Source organism: Hordeum vulgare, chromosome 5H (assembly GCF_904849725.1).
Source record: "Hordeum vulgare subsp. vulgare chromosome 5H, MorexV3_pseudomolecules_assembly, whole genome shotgun sequence".
Taxonomy (NCBI): domain Eukaryota; kingdom Viridiplantae; phylum Streptophyta; class Magnoliopsida; order Poales; family Poaceae; genus Hordeum; species Hordeum vulgare.
In genome coordinates this window covers 540,835,375-540,862,578 of record NC_058522.1, presented here as the reverse complement: position 1 = coordinate 540,862,578, position 27,204 = coordinate 540,835,375, and the positions used below count along the sequence as shown (strand labels likewise).

General features: G+C 47.7%; 2 protein-coding genes across 2 annotated transcripts; one reads left to right on the top strand and one right to left on the bottom strand.

The window, feature by feature from the left end:
• The first annotated feature begins 5,391 nt into the window (after positions 1 to 5,391).
• LOC123398678 (patatin-like protein 3) lies at positions 5,392 to 7,228 on the top strand. Its single transcript, XM_045093126.1, has 2 exons — positions 5,392 to 6,541; positions 6,680 to 7,228. Exons 1-2 carry the CDS (start codon positions 5,582 to 5,584, stop codon positions 7,055 to 7,057), a joined length of 1,338 nt encoding a protein of 445 aa, XP_044949061.1. The 5' UTR covers positions 5,392 to 5,581; the 3' UTR covers positions 7,058 to 7,228.
• A 15,767-nt stretch (positions 7,229 to 22,995) lies between these two features.
• LOC123452553 (renalase) lies at positions 22,996 to 26,660 on the bottom strand. The gene is made up of 9 exons (XM_045129216.1): positions 26,516 to 26,660; positions 26,292 to 26,391; positions 26,028 to 26,208; positions 24,799 to 24,871; positions 24,528 to 24,707; positions 23,886 to 23,983; positions 23,713 to 23,807; positions 23,461 to 23,634; positions 22,996 to 23,362 (listed from the first exon to the last, which is right to left on the bottom strand). Exons 1-9 carry the CDS (start codon positions 26,556 to 26,558, stop codon positions 23,182 to 23,184), a joined length of 1,125 nt encoding a protein of 374 aa, XP_044985151.1. The 5' UTR covers positions 26,559 to 26,660; the 3' UTR covers positions 22,996 to 23,181.
• Positions 26,661 to 27,204: the final 544 nt, after the last annotated feature.

Below are 27,204 nucleotides of genomic sequence, written 5' to 3'. Positions count from 1 at the left end.
ACATGTGGGATCATATTCAAATTCAACAATATAGCTATCCCATAGGATATTCTTTTCATGATGGATATGCATGCAAAGTTGACGCTCTTTAAAAATAGTGGGATTATCATCAACTAAAATCATGACTTCTCCAAACCCACTTTCAATAATATTGCAAATATCATATTCATCATGAGGCTTAAACAAATTTTCAAGATCATAAGAAAAATCATCACCCCAATCATGATCATTGCAACCAGTAGTGGACATAGAAAAACTAGCATCCCCAAGCTTAGGGTTTTGCATATTTTTAGCTTGATTGTCACTAATGGAATTTATAGTGAAACCATTGCAATCATGCTTTTCATCCAAGGAGTCCTCGTGAATCACTTCATAAATTTCTTCCTCACAATTTTTAGATTCACGCATCTCAAGCAAAACTTCATAAAGATAATCAAGTGCACTCAACTCACTAGCAATTGGATCAACATAATTGGATCTCTTAAAGAGATTAGCAAGTGGATGAGGATCCATATCGATAGATTTTCAGCAAGCAAAGATGCAAGCATATTGAAGGCACATAGCACACAAGCAAAGGAAAGGCAAACGAAAAAGGCAAATATTTTTTGTAATTTTTTTGTTTTTCAGAAGTGGGGGAGAGGAAAACGAGAGGCAAAAAAGTAAATGCAAGAGATGAGTTTACGACACTTACTTGGATAAGCTTCACTTAGAATAACCCCCGGTGCCAGAAATTGACACGTTGACGGGAGACTATTCTTGACTTGATCCTCCCCGGCAACGGCGCCAGAAATTGGCACGTTGACGGGAGACTATTCTTGACTTGATCCTCCCCGGCAACGGCGCCAGAAATCCTTCTGCTGCCTCTTGAGCTTGCGTTGGTTTTTCCCTTGAAGAGGAAAGGGTGATGCAGCACAGGAGCAGTAAGTATTTCCCTCAGTTTGAGAACCAAGGTATCAATCCAATAGGAGGATCAAGCCAAGTGTCAAGAGTACCTGCGCAAACACAAACAAGCTTGCACCCAACGCTATAAAGGGGTTGTCAATCCCTTCAAGATTGATTGCAAAGTGAGATCTGAAGGCGAAAAGTGCAACGAAGTAAAAGTGTAAGGCTGGAAATATGATGTGAAGTAGACCCCGGGGCCATAGTGTACACTAGAGGCTTCTCTCAAAATAGCAAATATTACAGTGGGTGAACAAATTACTGTCGAGCAATTGATAGAACCGCGCAAAGTCATGACGATATCTAAGGCAATGATCATACATATAGGCATCACGTCCGAGACAAGTAGACCGATACTTCCTGCATCTACTACTATTACTCCACACATCGACCGCTATCTAGCATGCATCTAGTGTATTGAGTTCATGACGAACAGAGTAACGCCTTAAGCAAGATGACATGATGTAGAGGGATAAACTCAAACCAATGATATAAACCCCATCTTTTTACCCTTGATGGCAACAACACGATGCCTGCCTCGCTACCCCTTCTGTCACTGGGTGAGGTCACCGCACGGTATGAACCCAAAACCAAGCACTTCTTCCATTGCAAGAATCATAGATCAAGTTGGTCAAACAAAACACACAATTTGAAGAGAATTACAAGGATATGAAATCATGCATATAAGAGATCAGAAGAAACTCAAATAAGATTCATAGATAATCTGATCATAAATCCACAATTCATCGGATCTCGACAAACACACCGCAAAACAAGATTACATCGGATAGATCTCCATGAAGATCATGGAGAACTTTGTATTGAAGATCCAAGAGAGAGAAGAAGTCATCTAGCTACTAGCTATGGACCCGAAGGTCTATGTTGAACTACTCACGCATCATCGGAGAGGTCATGGTGTTGATGAAGAAGCCCTCCGTATCCGAATCCCCCCTCCGGTAGGGCACCAGAACGTGCCCCAGATGGGATCTCGCGGAGACAGAAGCTTGCGGAGGCGGAAAAGTATTTTTGTGGATCTCTCTCGCAGTTTTGGATTTTTTGGGAATTTATAGGCGAAAGAGGTAGGGCAGATGAGCCATAGGAAGCCCACAAGCCTGCTAGGCGCGGCCCCCCTGGACGCGCCTAGGGGGCTTGTGGGGTCCCCTGGTGGCCTCTGCCTTGGTTATCACGTCCCCTGCGTATCTTCTGTTCCGGAAAAAAAAATTCAGAAGTTTTATTCCGTTTGGACACCGTCTAAATTCTCCTGTGAAAGGGGTCAAAAACACGGAAAAAACAGGAACTGGCACTTGGCACTGAGTTAATAAGTTAGTCAAAAAAGATATAAAAGGCATACAAAACATCCAAAGTTTGACAAGATAATAGCATGGAACCGTAAAAAATTATAGATACGTTGAAGACGTATCAGGCCTCTGGCGTGGCTGTGGCGTGGGGTCCGGCCGGAGGTGCAGCTGCGAGGCGAGGCGGCGGGGCGGGGAGGCCAGATCAGGGGCTCGGGAGGAGCTCGGTGGCTGGTTGCTGCCTTGGCCTGGTTCAGGCCCGGGGCGGGCCGGACGCAAGATGCGGCGGGCTGGGGTGGTTGGAGGAGGAGAAGAGGCTGCGGGGGAGGATAGGTGGCGGCTATGGTTTGGGGCGGCACATATTTCGAGGTAGGAGGGAGAGACTAAAATGGCAGGGGACACCCTTCCTTTTATAGAAGGAAGGTCTAGGTCTAGGGTTTTTGTACGTTTTCGGAGCGTTCGATCTCGATCGAACGTCTCCGGTCGCGGGGTGCGACTAGGAGGTCTAGTGGCTGTGTAGATGGGGGTTTGCACCCGGCAACGAGATTTTTTAAAACACCGCAAAATATCCGATAATAACCGATGACGGTGCCACTACGGTCGTCTATTCGGCTATCAAACGAACTCCGATCGCGACGAAATTTGGCAGGCGGTCTACCTACCCTAAAATAAGACTGCACGCCAAGTTTCAACCCAATCTAAGAAAAAAATTGTACACCTTTAAAAACAATATTTTATCGATGTCGCGGGCGCGGGCGTGTGTGGTCGGGCTCAAAATAGTCAACGACGAAAACGGAGAGAACCGATAACTACTAACGGATGCAAGTTTTGCAAACTGACGACAACGGAGTGTAGATGCAATGCAGATGATGCGCATGATGCGATGATGAATGCGACAGGCAAACGAACCACGCGACGAGAACAGAATAAAAGGGGAATCTTCTGGAGCGTCGGTCTCGGGCTGTCCCAGGTGCATAGGATTTGTTTTGCATGCTTTGTATGGATTTATGGGTTGAAATATGAAAGATTCGGATGCAAAGTAGCAATTTGACATGTAAACATCGATTGCCAAATTTCCATGACCCCCCGGGATGAGGGTAAACACGTTTGTACCCATTAAAGCAACTTGATTTTGGTGGTTATAGTAATGGGTAGTCAACCATGTTTTGATTGAGAGAAGTAACAATATTTTTTTTGCATTTTTGGTTGAGGTAACATTAGTGAAACAACAGACCATGGGGTCTGTTTCCAAACGAAAGAGAAGTGAAGGAAGTGTCGAACAAGAACATCCAGCAACTTACACCACCCATGGTTCTCTAACGTCTGTGGAGTTGGTAAGTCAGGGCTAGGAGGAAGGTGAAGATGAATTGGAAGATTGGAGACAATATGAAGAAGAGTAGGAACATTGCCAATGGTAAGAAAAGAACCAAAACTAGGTCAAGAGGAAGAAGAAGAACACATACCATTCTTTAGGCGTTGAATTCATGCAGTGAAATACTTCATTATATCCACAAGTTTGGCAGTATAGCCCGGGAGACGATCATAGTTTAGACTGGGTCCAATGCAACCAAAATGAAAGTATAAGGCTTTTGTTTCTCGATTGCAAGGGGCTAAAATAAGATTCCAGTATAGCTATTTCAAGAGTTTCTCATCATGGATAGAGTATTCGGTTCGGAAGTTATAAAGTAAAGGTTGTGCAACAAAATTGAAAATGAGTTTCTTGCGGACTGCTTGCTTCCACAAGTAGAGCCAGAAATCATAGACAAATTAGTTATGATGATATAGTTGCTGACTTCAAAGAAAAGAAGTCTAGGAGAGCACATCTGTAGTTATTGGTCATATTTAGTTGTCTTTTGGGCATTCATGAATCATGTGTACTCTACTTGTGTGGATCACTAATATAGTTGGTGTCGACAATACCATGTATGTTAATGTTATTTTGTATTTGTGTGAACAAAAAATATGTGTTAATGTTATCTTGATAAGGGTCATGCGAAATGGAAGACAGGTATATTGTGTGGCTATGCTAGACCCGTTCTAAACCCTAACCATTGCCGAGATCTTTCACGTCACACTGGACATCGATCCAACAACTAACTCCCCGCAAAATAAAACATAATAAAATGAGAGTAATGCTACACATACAGATCTTTACAGGGGTATTTACTGCTGACCATGAAACAGTGCACGTGGCAAGTTGTGGTTGGCTATTAGGGCATGTATAATGCATAGCCTCAGGATGATAAAATGAGAGTATGTCATGTAGGATCGGATGTCAGAAAAGTAGGTTCGGATAAGGAAGCGGGGTCCTATGCAGGAGGCGGGTGCTTGAAGAGAAAATGTGTGGTCCGGTGTAAAAGGCTGAAAAAGTTAGAGTGAAAAGTAAAGATACATGTGTATTCGAGTCTTTATTTTATTCCTTGATGAGGCACCCTGATGATAGCTTGCATTGTACAGAAAAATTAATATCAATGTTTCAAGTTGTTTTTTTTTATCATGGGACATATGTATCCGTATGTCATCATTGTACATGCCCTTAATTGGAAAAGTGACTTCAACCCTGAAATTCAAGGAGAAGTTGAGTACTTACTCCGTCAGCAACATCCATTTTTCACGACAAGTAAATTCGTATGAAGGAAAATCATCAAGATTGACCAACCATTAACAAGCAATCCTAATTTAACCTCCGGGAAATACGATATTGCTACTTTTTCCTAGAATTGCTTTTCTTTTAAGTTTTTTCAGGATTTAGGTGATTTTTTATGAGTCCCATGAAGCTCTCAAAATGACGGTTTCTTTTGAATTAGGTAATTTCGTAAGGAGGGGGTATGTGGGACGGATGGACTGTAATTAGGTCATAGTAAACCCGTAGGTTTAGCATGTTTGAATAATAGTCACCGTCCAATCTTTCATATAATTTTACAATAACTTCGTAAATCTTAAAATAATATGTCAGTTAACCTTTTAAAGATGATCATAAATATATGATATATATATGTACGTTTATATGGATAAGTGTAGGCGCGTCTATATGAATGTTTGATGTGTTGTAAAAATGGTCGACGCACTTCTTGTGACAGTCACGATCCTCATATTAATTACTGCACAATACAAGTAGTAAGAAAAATAAATTACTGGTGTCTCCGGTCTGGGCTCGCGCCACGGTGGGCTAGACGAGTCAACGCCACGAACCCACGCCCTCCTTCTACCTTCCCGCCACTATAAAAGGCCGGCAACTGCTCGGTGCTCTGCTCTCCACGCCCGCCCCCCGTGCGCACACAGCAGAACGCACAACGCCTCCTCTCAGCTTCGTGCGCGCGCGCGCTCCAGCCGGCGTCGACCACAGAATGGAACAGGCTCCAGCGGGGCCGGCCGCCGCCATGGATGTGGACAAGCTCACCTACGAGATCTTCTCCATCCTCGAGAGCAAGTTCCTGTTCGGCTACGACGACCCCAAGCTCCTCTTCGCCGGTGGCTCGCCGCACACGCCGCCCGCGGCTGCGAAGGACACGCCGCCGCGGGTGCAGGCGGGGAAGGTGTGCATCCTGTCGATCGACGGCGGCGGTCGCGCCGCCGACGGGCTGCTCGCCGGCGCGGCGCTCGTGAGGCTGGAGGCTTCCCTGCGGCGGCGCACCGGGGACCCCAAGGCGCGCCTGGCGGACTTCTTCGACGTGGCCGCGGGCTCCGGCGCCGGCGGCGTGCTGGCGGCCATGCTGGTGGCGCGCGGCAAGGACGACGCGCGGCCGCTCTACTCCGCGGAAGACGCGCTCGCGTTCCTCGTGCGCAGCCTCCGCCGCGGCTGGTCGTCCTCGTCCGGGAGCCTCCGCGCGCTGCTCCGGCGCCCGGCCGGCGGTGCCGCCTTCCGCAAGGTGTTCGGCGACCTGACGCTCCGGGACACCGCGCGGCCGGTGCTCGTCCCGTGCTACGACCTGGCCACGGGGGGGCCGTTCCTATTCTCCCGCGCCGACGCCGTCGAGAACCCGGCCTACGACTTCCGCCTGCGCGACGTGTGCGCCGCGACCTGCGCCGGGTCGGACCGCTCGTCGTCGGCGGTGGAGGTGCGGTCGTGCGACGGGTCGACCCGCATCGTGGCCGTGGGCGGCGGCGTGGCGCTCGGCAACCCCACGGCGGCCGCCATCACGCACGTGCTGAACAACAAGCGCGAGTTCCCGCTGGCCTCCGGCGTGGAGGACCTGCTGGTCATCTCCATCGGCAGCGGGGAGGGCGAGCAGCGCCCCGCCGCCGGCACCGGCGGCGCGTCGACGTCCGAGATCGTCAGGATCGCCGCCGAGGGCGTGTCCGACATGGTACGAGATTATTAACCCACGTGAACTCAGCCTCAGAGTCCACCCAACCACCATTTTCGCTTGCAAGTTGCAAGCGTGGTCCATTAATTCTTGCACTGCATGCATCTTGGCCTAACGCTTCCGACATTTTCGCGCCAGGTGGATCAAGCAGTGGCCATGGCGTTCGGGCATAACAGGACGAGCAACTACACACGCATACAGGCGATGGGGTCGCCGCGGGGAGGCCGATGCGCGGCAGCGGCGGCGAAGGGGTGCGTGGCGGCGGAGGAGATGCTGTCGCAGAAGAACGTGGAGTCGGTGCTGTTCTGTGGGAAGAAGCTGGCGGAGCAGACCAACGCCGAGAAGCTGGAGCGGTTCGCGCACGAGCTCGTCAAGGAGCGCGACCGCCGAGGGTCGAGCGCGCTCGGCGCCGCCGCCCCGGCCGTCGTCAAGCAGCAGGCGGCGGCGGCAGCCGGAGACGCCGCTCCGGCGTCGTACTCGAACCTGGTCAGCCAGATGTTCACCAGCATCTTGTAGGTCGTGCGCCGCTGTACGTGCCGATCGAGTGGTACACCACTAGTATTGCTTGTTTTCCTCCTTGCCTGCAGGCAGCAGCCGGGTTCCATTGTAAATGAGGATTAACAAACAAATAACTTTTACATGGTGCGTGCCGTGATCCGTAGGATACGCATGCCTCCCTGCTCCCCACCTCCAGATTTTATTAAGGATCAAGAATGCTAATCCATGGCTGGTGATCGATCGAGTTGACTAATTTGTCATAAAATAAAATAAGAATATGTTCCTAAAGCAGCACTAGCTGGTTTCGTGGAGTACACGAAAGATGAAAACAGCATAATATGGTACTCCAATTTTACTAAAATCTAATGAAAATGTATAGCCTTTAAAAAAAAAGGCAGTACTACACGCCGGCGCAAGCGCCGGTCGCGGCGAGACCGCCAGATCTTGAGGGAGGGCCGTCAGATCTCTTCATGCAACATTTTTTCCTCCATGCAACAAATTTAAACGTTATGCAGCATTTTTCGTCAACGGTTGCAACAAAAAAAATTGTAGCAAAAAAAATATGTACGTAGAAAAAAACGAAGAAGATGATGCGTCGTAGCAAAAGTCAAACGTCGGTTGTAGCAAAAATCTACATGACGTGTATGCAACTTTTTTAGTGAACGGTTGCAGCAAAAAAATGATGCCGGTTGTAGCAAAAAATAACACGGTTGTAGCAAAAGTCAAAACGCCGGTTGTAGCAAAAATTCAACGAACTCGAGTTGCAACCAAACATATATGCAGCTTTTTTACTGGACAAATGTAGTAAATAGAAAAGCTTGTAGCAAATATGAACGTTGGTTGCAACAAATTTACACGAGAAAAAAAGCTGCATGGAAAACGTTTGTATAAAAAAAAACACGATTGCAGCAAAATTAAAGAAGAAATGTTGCATGCACCTGCCAGCGAGCGCGCGGCCCGCGCGCGACCGGCCGAATGATTCGGCCGGCGCGCCGGGTGGAAGCGTTTACCTTAAAAAAAAAGAAAAAAGAGCACATATTCAACAGTTTTTCTTCTTTTGGCCAATGCGTCCCCGCTACGCCCTGCTCGATCCACCGCCTCACCATGCTACCACCGCCCTTGCCATCCCTCCTCCATATCCCGTCATGGTTCCCCTCATCTGAACCCGTTAAGGGCCAGTTCTTTTCACCTCATAATTTTTCAGAACCATAATTCTAGGAAATTGCCTATAGAATCGTCTGACCACATAATTATCTGTCCAATTCTTTTCTGTAATTCTAGCATGTAATTGTTGTATGAGTTGTCTTTTGAAATGCGTGAAACGCCCCTAGATTAAAATGGAGAAGGGGCGACAACGGCGCAAGAGCAAGGTGGCCGGGGGGGGGGGGGGGCGTTGAGATGGCGGCCTGGCGAGAAGGAGAGGAGGAGAAGGGGCGGTTGCGGCGCAGGGTAGCGGCCTGGCAACGCAGGAGCGGGTTGGCCGGGTGGGGAGGCGTCTAGATGTGGCAGCCTAGCGGGATGGAGACGAGGAGAAGGGACGATGGCGGCGGAGGAGCGGGTTGGTAGGGTGGGGAGGCATCGAGATGTGGCGGCCGGACGGCACAGGAGCAGGGTGGCCGGGCGGAGAGGCGTCGAGATATGGCGGCCCGGCGGGATAGAGAGGAGGAGAATGGGCGGCGGTGGTGCAGGGTGGCGGCCCGGCGACGCAGGACTAGGGTGGCCTGTCTGGGGAGGCAACGACACAGGGTGGCGGGGATCTGACGGCTTGCGGCGGCATTGCGGTGAGGGTAATGAAATAGGAGGCTTTGTTTTGGCCCTATTGCAGTATGGCCCGAGTGGCAATTTAAACGTAATATCATCATTCAATAGGGGTAGCAGTTCAAAACGAAAGGTTTTCTTTTGAGGGACTGGTCATAATTATCAGAATTGCTAGGTCCTCACAATGCTGAAATGCATTAGTAATTCTGGTAATTCTCAGATAATTACTGGGGAAGAAACGACTTCTTTTGCGATTGTAATTTTCTGGGCAGTAATTCTTTAGAATTGAGTCAAAAGAACTGGTCCTAAACCTTGGACTCCCGTCCACTGGCGACGCTGTTGGTACGCATCCACGGCTCCATTTTGCTCCCAGCTTAGCGTCGCTAGTGTTCCGTAGCTTGGCTTTTGGTGTTGCCTTCTAGTGTTTCGTGGCTCGGCCTCTGTTGTTGCCTTCTATCCTTTGAAAATCAACTGATGCAAAGAGTTTTGTCACATCTCACCCTCGGCATTTGGATACCCTAACCCATTACTCGAACCTGAACCGAACCGAATTACCCAAATTGTCAGAAATTCGAGTATTGGGTTAGGGTTCAGTTCTCATTTTCTGTCTATACGGTTTTCGGGGTCGGGTTCGAGTCTAGAAAAGCTGAAATAACCATACTACCCGAATAATTCATACCATGCAAATTATTCATCATATTATTACATTGTCATGTTACCCATACTAACTAAGATATGCAAACCAACTTGTGGTTGGATGATTAGAGGGACAGGCGATATGCTTTCGGTGTAAGGAGACGTTCTCGTCGACGACAAGGCGCCTATGATGACTTCGTAAATCTCAAGATGATATGTCGGCCCAGTCTTTCGGAGGTGCTCATAGGGATAGGGTGTGCGTGTGTGCGTTCATAGGGGTGAATGTATACGCGTGCATATGAGCGCTTGCGTTTGTACTGTGCTAAAAAAATTAATATACCCATACTATCCTAAATACTCAAACTACCCAAATAATTCATACCAAAAGTTAATGTGTACTTCGAATATTTCGGGTTTTTTGGATACCCCAATTACCCAAACGAAAAAATCGGGTAATTTGAGTTTGGGTATTTTTTGGGAGAAAAAGTTCCGGTTCTTGTTTTTAAGTACTAAAATTACCCATAAACTGAACTACTCAAGTTGAAATAACCAAAATATCCGAACACCCACGGTGAGCCGACACGGATATTTGGGACATAATTCTAGGCGCAGTCTTATATAATACTGTTAATGTTTTTTTAAATATAAAAGTAATCAAACAATTTTGAAACTTTTTATGACGAACAAGGCCAAGCGTTATGTTCATGTATAAATTTTCACAAAGAAATGACACAAATGTTCCTTTGGGTGAAAAAAAAAACATTCCTTCATTAAACTTCAATGGTCACTTTATATAGAACTTACTTTTATTTGCACATAAGACCCATATTTGTTTGAAAAAAAAACAGGATTGCTTGGCTTTACTATATTTTAAATTATTTGTTCAATCAGGATGCGCCTAGACCCATGTGTCATTGGGCATTTTTGTTTCTTCAGTTGCAAAATCAAGAAAGAAATCTCACCGGGTTTCTGCGGGCAGTAAGTTGCTCAGCAGTCACCACAATGCAGCTGGCTGCTGCGAGTGCTTTTCTATGAACCCTCAAACCAGCAAGATGCTGCTGGCTGCTGCGAGTCAGCACGATATATAGTTGTACGGTGTTTTGCTTGTGGACGTAGTTGCTCGCACATCAAGAGCCAGGACGATGCCTAGAAAACTTGCTTTAAAACTGTTCGTGGCTCTCCACCACCTGCTGCTCCGCTCAGATTGTGATGAGAATCCAGTCTCTTCTTGTCAAACAAGAACATCCATCCATCGCACGCACGTACGCCTACGTACGGCTGTCAAATGCTTTCGTGCCAGTTCGTACGTACTCCTACGTTATACGTTATGCATGCGCTGCCGAGCTTGGAGTCAGTGTGCGTGTATTTCAGGTTGCACGCACCGGACCGCCGGTGGCCACTCGGAGGCTCGCTCCTGCGGTCATGCTGTGAGTTCCAATTTCCTCGTCACCCTGCATTCAGTTATATGCAGACAAGCAAGCAAGACCTACCTGGTTGGTTCCCTGTAAGAACTCACTGGTCAGGACGCAGGACTCGCAGAGGTAAAAATTCAGATCACTGTGCAAATTCAGAGTTCAGAGTATCACCAGATGTCCATTGTAAAATGTAAGATAGGCGTGAAGTGACAAACCATTAAGCATGCACCGGACGCAGAGGGGGGAGACAGGTTCTGATGCAAGCTGCGGAGGGATACCATCAGAGTGCTACAGTGGTAGTAGTTAATTAAACTGTTCTTGCCTTTTAACGCAACACACGAGGCACGCGTGTCCGTCCATGGAAACTTGGTGGCGATCTCCGTTGCGACGTGAATCCCGCGACGTGGAGCATGGTTACCTGCTGAGTCGGATCGACTTCTTCTTACACAGGCACTTTATGGCTCGAGAACTCGAGCTGATCCTGAGGCGAAATAATGTGCATGCACGTCTTGTTGCCGAGTGCATGGATAGACACTGCATATATACTGTCTTTTACTGTGCTTTTCATTGTATAATATAATAATCCAAAGTTTTACCGTCACTAGATTCATTATAATCTACTCTGAATTGGCTGCAACATTACACAATTATATCATCTGTTGCTTCAAAAATATTTGTAGAGGTAAAAGATGAAGAAAATCAAGTAAAAAATAATCATTAGGGAGGGGCCTGGGAACATAGATAGATTGGGCTGCATCTTATCGCCCTTAACTAGATGGAGTAGTTTAACAGCATTACCGACAGTATCATCATCATCATCTAAATTAAACCACCGCACCGGACCATGCTAGCTAACCTAGGCGAATAGGCAAGCACAAAGCATCATGAGCTGCTAAGCTGCTAGGTCACAACTTCCATGCTACCAAGCTACTAGTAGCAGTGCTGGTGGTGCAAAACTAGTGGATCAAGGGCAGGCAATAGTAAGTAACCAAGCAAGCAACCATGACAGGCGGCGCCTGAACCGGCCGGGGAGCATAGAAAATCCACCGCACCCACCACGCCACCGATGAGCTCGGCCATGACATTCACGCAGCACGGAGGTCCAAGTTAATGCACTGCATGCTACAGGATGGAGATAGGCTGCTACTACCCTGAATACTGGTCACCACCGCTCAGGCCGGCGTTCACCGGAAGATGCCATGCCATGGCATGACATGACATGAGCTAGCTCGATGAGGAACCTGCAGCATCTCTGCACCAGGTGTCATGAGCTTCAGTTCAGCATGACCATGCCAGGTGCGTCCATCCAGGCAGTGCATTCACCGGACGACCAGCCACTCGAGAGTTAAGAGCACTCTGCGGCGTCTCTGCAACGCCCACGCTGCAGTCCTGTCGCCCTAGGCTGCTTTGGATTCCATGCATGCGTGGGTAGGTGGCACACAGGCCACACGTGTAACTTTACTGTGCAAATCTGGCCGCCATGGTACCTGCACTTGTATACTCAAAGTAGCCTAGAATCTCTGCGCCCAGGGATGGAGCCAGCGTACAGGTATCAACTCGCATGCAGCTCACAAGGGTATACTCTGATCTAATCTCACTCCTTTGCACAGCAAATGCTAATCTAATCGCAACCTTTGCAGAGCAACTTCTTGGAAACAGTGGCTGCGTGGCTGGCCGCCTCTTGTTATTAACAAGAAGAAAATCACTGCTTGGTTAGTTAGGACTTAGGACGTTACAGATACGGCCATCTCTGCTGATAGTTTAAGCTGGATGGCAGGCGTTGTTTAGAGGCCTACTAGGATCTTTAGCCACATGCACGCATGCATACGAGTTTGACTACAGTACATTTAGATGTCTTAACATTTGTGGTTAACTTGTCATGGGCGAGTCACGTCCTGGTTTCTTTAGGGGTGCTAGCTATGAGTAGACACAGATTAGACATGCAGTGTTTTGTCTAGGAATCCTACTCCCTATCCCTACGATAATGGTGCTGTGTGTGATTTAGCTAGGACAGAGGAACTGTTTACGTCCTCGCTTTGCCTTGGACTACTTGCTGTCCTCTTTCGTTTTGTACTGTTCTGGTTCTCAACCAGATCTACATCTACTCTGTTTTCTTGTGATAATTGTACAAGGTTAGATGCTATGCGAGCCATACAAGTGGCTCCACTCATCATTTATTTGATGGAGAGTTTTGTTGAGTATGAGATTTGGAATGGACACCCTAATTGCCGGCAATAAATGATAAACACTCCGAGAAACACAAGCAAGAAAATGAAATGCTCTATGAAGCTAAAATAAACGGCCTATGTGTATTTTCTGTGATTAGCTGAATGGAAAATGACTGCTTACTTGTCAGGATTAGTTGGGCGTCCACATAAGTAGCCCATGCCATGCCTGGACCATGCATATTGTGTGGCTCTTCTCCTTGGCTGCAGAGTTCGGTTCAGCTGGGGCCTTTGGATGGAGCTTTCAGAACAAGTGCTGCTCACCTGAAAGAAACCATGAGCGCCCACGAGCGACGCGCGTGCCGCTGACTCGTGGGATCGAACTTGCAGCAGTTTAATCAGGTTATTATGATCAGAAAGGGAGTAAAGTTACTTCATGAGTTACAGCATCTAGGGCTTGATTAGCGACTCTTCACCTGCATCAAAACATGCTGATATATGTCTAGGTTAACACGAAGTACTTGACATTAACATTGCTTAAGTTAGGAAGAACAACCTTAATCAACCACATTGCTTTCTACTATTCTTAAGTAACTCAAGGTGAAGATCAGACGCATGCAAAAGGAAGGAAATATGCAGGCTTCTTGTTCCATGGAGTAGTACTTAAAAGAAAAGTGGATGCATATTGTAGTCAATAACACGATTGCTTTCAGAACCACCTTTAAGTTCCATGCAAGGGGTAAACATTCTTCTTCTTCTTTTACATAAGACAGAAAAAAATAGCAAATAGCAGTATGGCTTAACTAAAGTAGAGTGTAAGTATAGTACTTACTAGAACATCAGCACACAATACCAAACTGAATTGATCGCAGGTGCTGCTGGACAAATCAGATGAATATCGAAGATAGTTATGCAGTTTGGTTGGAGAGATATCTCTGTCCCTGAACTGTATGTTTACTCTTATTATATTATAGGTTATTAGGAGGCATCTGAAATCATTGTTAGAATACGTGAAATTAAAAATTCATAAATAAGCTCCATGGAGTATCTCAATCTGGCGGTTTCAAGGTGGTGGTCACTGACATAGGACGTAAAGGATGCCAAATGATAGCATTTTCTTTATGACAAACAATAATTTGGAGAAATGTATCACATCAATAATTTTTTGTCCTTAGTGATGTGGACTATATATGGTACTGATCAACATATATTCATCATTCGAAATCTGCAGCTTTCAGGTATTATGTGTCCAGAGCGAGAGGCTGTATCTCTTCTGAATGTAAATGGGTTCACCTTAAAATAGACCTCTGAATTTCTCTTAGAGAGTACACTCCAGCATAAAACAAAATATTTCCATGTACCTAAGAATAATATATAGATAGATTATCAAGCATAGGCTATTGCGCTGTGTAAAATATATACCACTCTAAGATTTGAGACTAACAGACCGAATAAAGCTTCACAGTTGTACTTGTCCTTCGTCTAGCAAACCTGCACGTTCAGCGAGCATGTTCCAAAGGCAAAGGCTATTCTCCTAGATCACTTGCATGAAATGCATGTTCCATGACAGACAACACCTTAAATTCAGAATTCCAGCTCTATATTCCAAAGAGTTTTCAGCGTCCACCTCCAGGGACATGTTCTACCAGTATTTGGTGACACTCCAGGATAGGTCACTGGAATAAGTTTGGCTAGCGTAATTCAGCCTGGACGCGGCGAGCGGGCTTCGTGGCTCGCTCGTGGCCCGCTCGGTCCGAGCCGGCTCGGTCCTGGCCCGGTAGAAAATCCAGCCGGTCCGGGCTGCAGATTTCGGCCCGCCACTTCGTCGGTCCGGTCCGGTCTTTAACCGAGACCGCTAGCAGGACCGAGGTCTCATCTGCTCGCCGCCATCTTCTCTGCTCCGGCCGTCGTCTTCTCTGCTCGCCGCCGTCTTCTCTGCTCGCGTCGTCGTCTCCTTTGCTCTCCGCCGCCTCCTCTGCTCGTCGTCGTCTCCTCTGTTCCCGGCTGTCTCCTCTGCCCGCACGTATGCACCAGCACCAGCACATGCAGTGATGCACAAGCAGTGCCAGCCGCTGGTCCTCGTCTTCACGGCCATCGGCAGCCCTTGGATGAACCACCGTGTCTTCAAGGTTGCCGCTGCTCACCGTCGCTGTAGTGTGTGCACCGCATCAGCTTTGGAGTTCTAGACCAGGTGAAAAACAGAAAAGCCGTTCGCGCGACGAGGTGTTCGAGGACCGGAAAAACTTCTGTGTTTGTCTCCCTCCCCTCCGGTCGTGTCTCCGGCGATCACCGTCCGCTCGCGATTCCATTTTTGTGCCGAGCTAGCCCGCAGCCTCATGCGGCTGACAGCACGCTGCATGAACTGCTGGTGCTGGAGCTGAACCGGAAAACGTTGCTGCCCAGCTCGAACAGAACACAAAAAATAACAGAGAAAGACGGTCACCCACCTTGCCGCCAGCGCTCGCGCACGTCACCCACATCACCACAGAACTCGCGCACATCGCATGCCTCGCCGCTACACCCATCAACCCATGCAAGTCGTCGCCGGTGGTCGTTGGCCGGTCCGCTCGGTCCGGCCCGGGCTTCTTCGTCGCCGGTCCGGTCCCTGAAATCAGGACCGTCATGCTGCTTGGTCCGGTCCGGTCCGGACCGCCAGCGGCCGGTCCAAACGACGGCTCGGACCGGGACCGGACCGGCCCGGACCGTGTCCACCCTGAAGCGTAATGCTCATCTCTAGGTAGTCTTTCATGAGTTCTTATGTGCTTATTATGTCTGGAAACCAAAACTGTGTGTTGGTGTTTGAATGCAGGCTAAAACAAACGGTCTAAATGAAAGTTCTGCATCAACTGAATGGAAAATGACTGCTTACTTGTCAGGATTAGTTGGGTGGCCGCATAAGTGTACCGAGCCTGGACCATGCATATTTGTGGCTGTTCTCTTTGGCTACGGAGTTCGATTCAGCTGGGGCCTTTGCATGGAGTTTTCAGAACAAGTGCTGCTCACCTGAAAGAAACCAACTCGTGGGATCGAATTTGCAGCAGCTTAGGTTATTATGATCAGAAGGGTTAAGATATTTGGTTTGCATTATCTACGGCAAGTAATTAACAAATGTTCAGTTGCATGCACAACTTGCCAAGATTTGTATTGAAGATTTGAAGTTAATACATGGACAGTAACATAGTTGGGAAGAACAGTCACAACAAGAAGAAAAATAACTATGGTTTTAGGAACTAAACAATATAAGCCATTCTTTTCGACAAAAAGAAGGTACATAAACCACAGCTTTTCCACTGGACGGCCTTTCCAAAAGAAAATATGGGGAAAGATTCTTCACTTAACTTTTCATAAGCTTTTCATGGTTGCAAACTTGGGCTGAAAATTTCCAATCTATGTATTCTACATCTTTCAACAGAAGGAACTAACACATGGGCAGATGAAGACTTGCAGATCACTATGCGAGTCATGGTTTACATGATTACAGATGAAATAAAAACATACAAAGCCTTCTTTTACACTGAACATATATTGCAATACTTCAAAGAAAAAGTGGATGCATATTGTAGTCGATAAAATGATTGCTTTCAGAACCACCTTAAGATGTTCCATTCAAGATTTTTTTTCCCACAAGTGAATGGAAAATAGCAAATCCATTAGAAGTAAAAAAAATAGCAATATGACTTTATGAAATAAAGTGTACGTACAGTATTATTGGCACGCAAGACCAAACTGAATTGATCACAGGTGTTGCTAGACAGATTAGACGAAGGACAAAGATCATTATGAAGTTTGGTTGGAGAAATCTTTGTCCCTGAACTGTGCATTTACTCATATTTATTCTATTAGGTTATTAGGTGGCATCTGATATCATTGCTAGAATACGAGACATCGAAAATTTCATAAGCTCCAAGGATAACGGCAGTTTCAAGATGGTGGTCACTGACATAACGTAAATGGTGCCAAATGATAGCATTTTATTAATGGCAAACAATAATTTGAAAATTATACCACATCAACAAAACCTTTCCTCAGTATGTGGACTACATATGGTACTGATAAACATACATACTCATAATTGAAATTCTGCAGCTTTCAGGTATTAGGTGTCCATAGTGAGAGCTTTAACTCTTCTGAATGTAGACGAGTGTACCTTGCATTTACTTCAAATAGAACTCTGAATTTCTCTCAGTAGACTACAATTTAAAAGGAAAGGGTATACAAATATTTCCATGTACCTAAGGATAACATATAGATAGATTATCAAACAAAGGCTATTGCACTGTGCAAAATATATATCAATCTGAGATTTGAGACCAACAGACCGCATAAAGCTTCATTAGTTATACTTGTCCTTTGTCTAGCAAACTTGCATGTTCAGCAAGCATGTCACAAAGGCAAAGGCTATTCTCCTAGATCACTTGCATGACACGCATGTTCCATAGCACCTTAAATTCCAGATTAATTTCCGGCTCTATATTCCAAAGAGATTTTCATCACCCACATCCAGGGACATATTCTAGCAGTGGTATGGTGACACTCCAGGTGTCACGCCCAAGATGCGACCCTATCCTCAATTTGGCACGAGGGCCTCGTCAGGGATAGAAGCGCATCTCGTCGTGTCGCAAGAATGGATATCGTTACAAGTACATGTACTGAAAAGAAGAGATATATAAAGAGTTGGCTTACACTCGCCACAAGCTACATCAGAGTCACATCAGTACATTACATAATCATCAAAAGTAAGAGCAGGGTCCGACTACGGACGAAAACAAACGACAAAAGAAGAACGACGTCCATCCTTGCTATCCCAGGCTGCCGGCCTGGAACCCATCCTAGATCGATGAAGAAGAAGAAGAAGAGGCAACTCCAAATGAACAATCAACGCGCTCGCGTCAAATAACCTTTACCTGTACCTGCAACTGGTGTTGTAGTAATCTGTGAGCCACAGGGGACTCAGCAATCTCATTTCCAAAGGTATCAAGACTAGCAAAGCTAAATGGGTAAGGTATGGTTAAGTGGTGAGGTTGCAGCAGCGGCTAAGCATATATTTGGTGGCTAACTTACGAGTACAAGAAATAAGAGGGGGAAGATCTACGCATATCGAACGTGAACTACTGATGATCAAATGAATGATCCTGAACACCTACCTACGTCAGACATAACCCCACCGTGTCCTCGATCGGAGCAGGGGCTCACGAAAGAGACAGTCACGGTTACGCACACAGTTGGCAAGTTTTAATTAAGTTAACTTCAAGTTATCTAGAACCAGTGTTAAACAAAGTTTCCACGTTGCCACATAACCGCGGGCAGGGCTTTCCGAAAGATTTAACCCTGCAGGGGTGCTCCAACTAGTCCATCACAAATTACCACAAGCCGCATAGAAATCCTCAATCACGAAGCTCGCGATCTCGTCGGATTCCCTAGTGGAAAACCTCAACTCTGAGATTACCCAAAGCGTCACCGGAATCCCGATGCACAAGATATCTCGTCAAAGGTAAAACTAATCCAGCAAGGCCGCCCGACGTGTCGACGATCCCGATAGGAGTCGCGTACCTCGTTCTCAGGACACGACGGATGAGCGATGGTTACCACGCCAAACGCCGAGTTGCCCCGGGTAGCGTTAATAAGCTGCTCTGTTTTGGACCAACACTCATGAGGAGCACTGGCCCGGGGGTTGATTAAAATAGTCCGCGGGTGCCGGCGGGTCCCTATGTAATTTTTATTAGGTGATTAGGCAAATGTAGTACCAATGTTGGGCCTTGCCAGACCAGCTTTAATCTAAAACGAATTATCAAGGGGGTCCCCATAACAACCCCGATCGTGTTAGGAGCGCTCAATTATGGAACATAACACCGATAGCCAGTAACTAAAGGGGGCAAAGGTGGAACAAAACACCAGGCTAGAAAGGCCGAGCCTTCCACCTTTTACCAAGTATATAGGTGCACTAAATTAAATAGTATTAATATGGTGATATGACAAGGGACCCATGTTATCACATGAAAGCATCTGCACCTGCAACTAGCAACGCTATCAACAGGATTAAGCAAGCAGTAACATAGCCAATCAGTGGTTTGCTAGGTCGAACAGGTTGAAGGTAATCATGGCATTGTTGAGAGGCTGATATGGAAACATGTGGTAGGCAACGAGACATAAACGATAGAAGCGATAACCAGCATGGCAATGATAGTAATGGTATCTGGGGAAATGATCATCTTGCCTGAGATCCCGCTTGGAAGAAGAATGCCTCCGTGAAGCAGACGAACCGACGTAGTCGAACGGGTCCTCACATCCGACACGCTTGCGGAACTCTACCGAGACGGGGAAACCGGAAACAAGCATCAACACACGATATTCACCACACGATGCACAACACATATGATGCATGAGCTACTGAATACATGCAAGTCACGGCATGACAAATCACACACTACACATTAAGTGAAGTTCAATATGCACGAGTTGCATATTGACGAAACTCCACGTTAATTATTTAGTTCACTCCCGGTTAGATACACGGCAATATTGAATGTTGTCAAACATGCAAGAGGTGAAGCGGAAATTAAACTACCTATCTAGGCAATTTAAATGAGGTCGGAAATGACATATAGCATCTCCGAGACGACCTCACAAGTTAATTTACAATTCTGTCCAGATCTGACCTAATGCATTTAATTGGTTGTTAAACAGCAAAACAAATAGGTTCACGTGATTCTACGCGTCAAGGCAGGCAATCTACAAGTAAAGAACATCTCCAACGGAGCTACGGATCAAAAGATACAAGCACCGCAAGATATGATGGCATGAATGCAAAATGTGTGCAACGGCGGCTACGAGCACTTCATCACATACAAACAGCAAGAGAAAATGAAACTACACGAGATTCTAAGCAAGTTTCATGTAGGACATGACCAAATCGGAGCTACGGTTCGGAAACTACGAGCAAAACAAGAAAACGCTACAATCTGCCAAAAACAGCCACATAGCACTTTCTACGCCTCGCAACTTCGGCTACACAACTCCGATATGCGCTAACAAGACATGGCATGAAAAAGGGCAAGAAGCACTACTACAAACAACTAACAACAACTGGCATGGCAACAAGGAGCACTAGGAAAAGGAGACACTAAAAGGGCATCTCACACGCTATTTCAGACTTAGTGAAAATAACACCTCCTGAAAGTGCAGTTTTCAGCCTGAAGCAATATTGACAGCAGCAAAACCTATAGCTACAGGTCTCCAAATGGCATGAAACTTAACAGCATGCTAGAGAAACATAAGGGGTACAACTAACTCCATTGGACCAACCCCAAAAGAGCTACAGAATACAAGATGCAAGCAAGACAAGACAGCAACAAAATAATACCAGATTCCAGACTTAGAAATATTTCAGCTCCTCTAAAACAGCACTATTTCTAGCAACTTGAGAGCAAGCAAATCACACCTAAACATGCATTTCTATTGCAACCAAAAATACCAGGGGCTAAACAAAACATCCAAGATCAACTCTCTAGTTGACAACTCCGTCAAACGACGCCCGGAATAAATCCTACAATTTAACCAAAAGGGCTTCGCGGCAAAATATCTCGCGAACTAACTTCCTCAAGAGCTAAAACTAATTGCACATAAAAATCCATGGGATTTTTCTATCCCGGAAACATATATAATATGTGGGGTTTGCAGCACAAAATAACGCCACACAATAATGCGAGATAAAACCTCTAAACGGGAAAATAAACCACCGGCAAAACCCTACACGGAAAAATACGAGTGAACGCTCTAGAATACGTAGAAATATGGTCCCTAAAACATGGACATAAAATCTATGGCATACGGGCAATCCGGATACGCACGGAAATTAACTACGGAATGGATCCTAGTTAAACAGCACGTAAAACGAGGCATTAGGCACTCTAAACAGCGTTAGACAAATATGCATGTCGGATAATCGTGTTCTACTCGCGAAGCTACCCCAAAACGATATATAACACGTCCCGAACCGGCTTACGGTTTAAAAGTTACGGGGTTTTAAATAAATAGCTAAATCCTGAAATTAACTAAACCGAAAAAGAAAAAGAAAAACCTAAATCTCTAACGGGCCGAGCTGGGGCGCAACTTAGATGCATGCCGCCTAGGCGTGGAATAGGAGGGCAGGGGGGTTAGCTCACCTTGGGCCAACGGGCCAGTAGAGGAGGCTGCCCACGTGGGAGCCGACCTGGCACGGGCCTTCGGTGTAGCTGGGCCGAGGCGGCGCTGCTGTGGGCCACGCGGCCGGGGCGAGGCCGAGCCGGACTGGGGGAGCTGGGCCGTCGGGGCCCACCTGCGGGTCACCGGGGCGAGCCAACTCCCGATCGGATCTGGCGCGTGAAGGAGATCACGGGCGGCGCCGGCGAGGGGCTGACCGCGGCGGCTCGTCGGGCCGGCACAGGGGACGAAGGCGACGACGCGGGCTGGCAGGAGACAATCTCGGGGAGGCCAGGGCGGCGCGACCTGGCGCAGCGGCGGCCGACGAACGCGGCGGCCGAGCTTCGCGGGGAGAGACGGGGCGGCGGCGGCTGACGAACGCGGCGGCCGAGCTTCGCGGGGAGAGACGGGGCGGCGTGCGGCGGCGGACGCGGCGGCCGAGCTTCGCGAGCTGCCGAGGCGAGGCCTGCTGCGGCTAGCGGGCACGGGCTGGGCGCCATGGGGAGGGGGTTCGGCCTCGGGCGGCGGCTGCGGGCGATCCGGAGCACGGGAGGCGGCGGCTGCGGGCCTGGCGGGCCAGCCGTGGGCTCGCGGGCCCGGCGGCGCGAGGAGGAGGGAGACAGGGAGCAGGTGGGGCGGCTAGGGTTTGGGACGGCCCGGATCCCGAGGTGGCTAGGGTTAGCCATATTAGGCAGGTTAGGGCGTCTATTTATAGGATGGGGCTAGGTTAGGGGGGGGTATTTGGGGGTTTTTCGACCCTCCGGTCGCGTTCGTGCGGTCCGATCGGAGAGGCGGGTTAGGGTTAGGTGTGAAGAGTGGCGTTGGTTAAGATGAGAGGGAAGTGGTGCGGCGCGCATCGACTTTTAAAACACCGACAGACGTCCGACGAATAACCGAAGACGGTGCCGCTACGGTCGACCGTTCGGGTACCAGACGGTCTCCGATCGCGACGAAAATCCACAGGCGGCCTAGCTACATCTAATCGCGACCGCGTGCCAAGTATCACCTCGATCAGAGAAAGTTTTAAACGCACTTTAAAAACAGGGTTTCGACGGTGCCGCGGGCGCGTGCGAGTGCGGTCGGGCTCAGAACGGACGACGACGCGAACCGACAACTAACAACAAATGCAAGTTTGAAAACTGGCGGCAACGGAGATGCCGATGCAATGCTGATGACGCGCATGATGCGATGATGATGCGGCAACTGAAAATACCCACACGACGAAAACGGAAAGAAAAGGGGAAGCTTCTGGAACGTCGGCATCGGGCTGTCACACCAGGATAGGTCACTGGAGAATAAGTTCAGTTCGTGTAACGCCCCGGACACACCCGCCGGCGGTCGTTACTCCTGGCGGGATCTAGACTCGCCCCACATATCAATACTAGTCTTTTCTGCGCACTTTGTCCTCACTCATGCGCACCCGGGATCAACTTCCCGGTCGGTCACCCATCCTAGAACTACTCCAAGCCAAGCACGCAAAGAAGGAATTCCTTATTGATATGAGTAGTCTATCATCCCTAATAAGCCAGGCTATCAGAGTTAGTGTAATGCTCATCTCTAGGTAGCCTTTCATGGGTTCATAATCTAACCATTTATCCCAAAAGACCCATCTGATAGGAAGAGGAGATATGATATCCTTAACACCCAGTATGTTCGGAAACCAAAACTGCATGCTAGTGTCATAGTGTGTGAGTTTGTTCAATAGCAAAGCAACAGAGGCTTGTAGGACTAGCTGCAAAGTGGCTTGAATCAGTGGATGAAAAATGCAATAAGACAGAAAAATCTTCGAATGATACACTTGGAATTCTTGCCATCAAATCAGCACTTATCTCTTATTTCACATAATACTATTCAACAACCGATATCATCCCTATAGGGGCATGATAACTATTTTTGTACAAAAAAGTGCATCTCTTTAAACGACAAATGCACTCATAGATACAAACCAGCGAAGAATCAAGAAGAATTGATGACAGTCAAAACTCACAAGTCACAACCCTGATGGTAAGTTTAAACATCCAAGGATTTTGGAAGCTCCTCTCATGCCACTAAGAACAGCCCCTTCCACAGTTGGACTTGCGCAGAAATCTCCACAGATAGCCAACTTCATGTTCTTTTCCCAGACACACTTATCATCACCGCCAATAGAAATGGCTGGGAAAGCACCACCCCTGCAAATTTGCTTATTGTCAGATACCAATGAAATAAATACGTTGAAAAATACATGATTCAACCTAGAGGAGCTGAAGAAGTCATCTAGAATACTAACCATCTATGAGCTTTCATAAAGACAGGCTGTGGAATGTTCAGTCCTGTAGTCTGAAATTCTCTGAATAATTCCTCTGCAACCTTAGCAAGGGCATCTGCTGAAGGTTTTCTGGGACCCATACTGTCTATTACCTTGGAAGCATACTCAGTGGTTGAACGCAATACCCACGATTGACTGAAAAAATTGAATTTAACGAAATTGAACTATATTGCTTCATCAAATGTCAAGTGCATATAAAAAAAAGGTGTGTACCTATTAGGAGGTACATGACGTCCCGGCTTACTACTATCACAAAAGGCCCAGCTTAGATAATAGGAATTGTAGAAAGAGAACCCTTGGACAGGTACCTGAATTAAACACCACGAGCTAGATGAGTAATGATGGTTTATAGATGTATGAATCAACAAACTGGAGATTGCTTATACCATAGAAAGAGGCTCTGAGAACGCTAACATCAGAGCAAAACAGGGGCGAACTGGGATATCTTGAATCATTACTGATAAGTGTGGAAATACTGACAAATCTGACAGAACATGAAAAGGTAAAGGTGATGATCGACTATTACAAAATAGTGAACTAGCTAATCCAAACCATTCACTGAAACAAACGATTTCTTTTGAAGCTAATGGGTCACCTATATTGTACCCTTCCTAAACAATTTTTATCTAAACATGGTAGCCAGAGAGGAAAAAACATGAATGGATCTTCCTGGGGTAGGAAATTCCTACTAGGAATGGGACATGGCTTTAGAGCCCATATAAGTTATTTACTACTCCCTCTGTCCCATAATATAAGAGAGTTTTTGACACTATACTAGTGTAAAAACGTTCTTATATTATGGGATGGAGGGAGTACATTTTGACTGTTTAGCATTTGTACAGTAGCAATATATTACTCCATTGGAAAATAAATGCTAAGCATAAATCAAAGACATGCAAAGCAATTCACTTAGGAAAAAAAGGATCATTTCTCTAATTAAAAGTAGTCATAACCATCCTGATTTGTAGAAAAACTTGTCATGTGATAGTAAGTAGTGCATATTATGAAGAGAGTGGAATCGAACAAACCAAGAGGCGGTGGCTTTCCTGTCAGCCCAGAAACTTTTCGTGATGCTATGTTCTTATCTGTTGCCACAACAAAATCAAAACTGCCAAGATCAGTGCCATCCAAGCTAGCCAATGACCATGAGCTCCTATCTTGGAGCCAATCCATCTTTCCAATAGTGATACCAAATTTGCCCACCACACCTATAGCACAAGAGACATCAAGTATGCACATCAAGAATTCATGTTCTCATTCCCGGCATCAAAGAATAAAATACTTTGCAGAAAGTCTGACCATCCTCTTGACACAGGGATTTGCATATCGAGTTCATGCCTGGAACTCCGACATACTTCTTCATTGTTCCCTCCTGAAAAAGTACATTCCAAGGGAGCTAATGTTACTTCAACTAATCTACCCTGCCTCCATCTTTCGACGAGGAGCAGAAAACTGACGGAAATATTTCGGATGAAAATTTCTGTGAACAAAATGAATATCTGATCCACTACTTAGGCCCTGTTCGGTAACACTCCACTCCTCCAAATTCTCAACTCTGCTCCTCACTCCTCAACTCTTAACTCCGGCAGCACATTTCAGAATTTGAAGATATGTTCGGCTGTCAACTCCAACTCCTCGAAACAAGTTTCAGAAAACAAAATGTCCATCCATAACCGGCTGGGACAGGTGCTTTCGAGTTGGCTTGCTGATGCGACGTGCTCAGCTTGCCGGACGTGTAGAAGAAACAGCGCTGATGCAATGTCCTCAGCTCGCCGGACGTGTAGAAGAAACGGACGTCTAGGGGCTTGGCGAAGAACTGGATTGAGGAGGCTCCGGGAAGCCGGACGTGGAGGAGGACGAGGATGGCCCGCAGTGTCTATGACGTCCGTCAGCATCGCTGATGTCTGTGTAGGACGATGAGGACGGCCGGCAGCATAGGTGATGTCCGTGTAAGACGACGAGGACGGCCGGCAGTGTCGTTGACGTCTGTGTAAGACGACGAGGACGGCTGGCAGCGTCGGTGATGGTCGGCCGAGTCAGTGCGTGTAAGGCCACGGTGATGACTGGCGGTGTTGAAGCACGACCAAAGTGAGGGCGGCGGGGCGTTGGGACCGCAACGTTGCGCGTGTGGTGGCAGCTAGCTTCAGGGCGGTGTGAACCGGGGCTGAGCGAGGCCGGGGAAGAGACTCTGCTTTCTCCATCGGTAGTTCTTACGCGGAGCCACGGAGGAGTTCGCGGAGCATCACTTTTGCTGCTCCAGGAAAATGCACTGCATGCCGCTCCACTCCGAGATATGAAACTCGCGGAGTCGAGGTGTTCGGCGCCGCTCAGCCCACTCCCAGAGCGGAGTTGCGGAGCGGAGGACTGCCGAACAGGTTCTTAATTTCTAGGTAGCATACTATATGCAGCAATGACCAGACTCGACAGACAGAATTTAGTTGAGCATTTCTGGTTCTCACTGCCACATTCCCAGTTCCATATGTGCTAAAAACTACTCCTATCAGCGATTGGGTTTTGAGGCTCAGAACCTTATCGAAGTCCCTGAATTTGCCGGTCTCCCGATCGAAGCACGCGAACATGGCCTTCCACTCGGCCACGAGCCCCCGCGCCTCCCACCCGCCCACGACCCGGGCGACCTCGTCGTTGCTGACGGTGAAGTAGGGCGCGCCGTGGTCGAAGCGCAGCCCCGTGCCGTCGTCCATCACCTCCCTGCGCGCACCCCCGCCCCTCCGAAAAGGGACACCAGTCAGAGCCGAACAGCGACACGAGGGGGCGGTAAATCGGTCGAGCACCTCCGCTGCGCCATGCGTCCGCCGGGGCCGCGGCCGGAGTCGAAGAGCGTCACCGCCACCCCGCGCGCGGCCAGGAGCGACGCGCACACGGCGCCCGTCACTGCGATCGGGGGAAACAAAGGGGCAGAGAGTGGGGGGGACAATCGGATCAGCAATTTGGGAGGAGTGTGGGTACAGTTTTGAGTTAAGGGGGGCCGGGGACGGGGACGAGCTGGGTCGCTTACTTCCGGCTCCGATAACGGCGACGTTGGCCGCGGCGGCGCTCATGGTCGGATTCTTCTCGGCGGCGCGTCCTTGTCGGGGTTGGGGAATCGGCGGAGTGCGGCGCGGCGGTGTGCGACCGAAGCAGGAAGCAGGGGCGTTTCGCGGTGGACGTGGCGCCTCGCCCACCATTCGTATTTCTGGGCTCTTGTGAGGCCGGGCCGACCGTATGACCGGTTTGGCCCAATACACTTGCTAACTCACTCATACGTTTCTTATTTCTCAATCCTAAAAAAAAATGTTTCTCTTTTTATGAAAAACAAAATCGAAATTAGGCATGACGGGCTTGGCCCGATACAGTTGCTTATCCATGCATTGCGCCACTTGTCATTGCTAGCTTACCGAGGGTGCGTTCGTGGGGTGCTCGTTCATCATCATCATCAACTGCTCCGATCCGGCAACGCTTGAGGCTATGGAGTGCGAGTAATAGCTAGCTCTCGCTCCGAATTTGAGTGTCAGATGTGTATGCATTGCTTCAGATTGACTTCAGGTGATTTAGAACCTCGAGCGACCCCACTATTCGGGAGATCAAGGAGGCATCGCGGTAGTTCATGGTGGCGTCCTTTCCTCGTGAAATAGAAGCAGCAACACAGAAAGCTCACAATCTTGCATGTTCTTCGATCTTGCTTTCTGGGAGAAGTCGATATTTTAT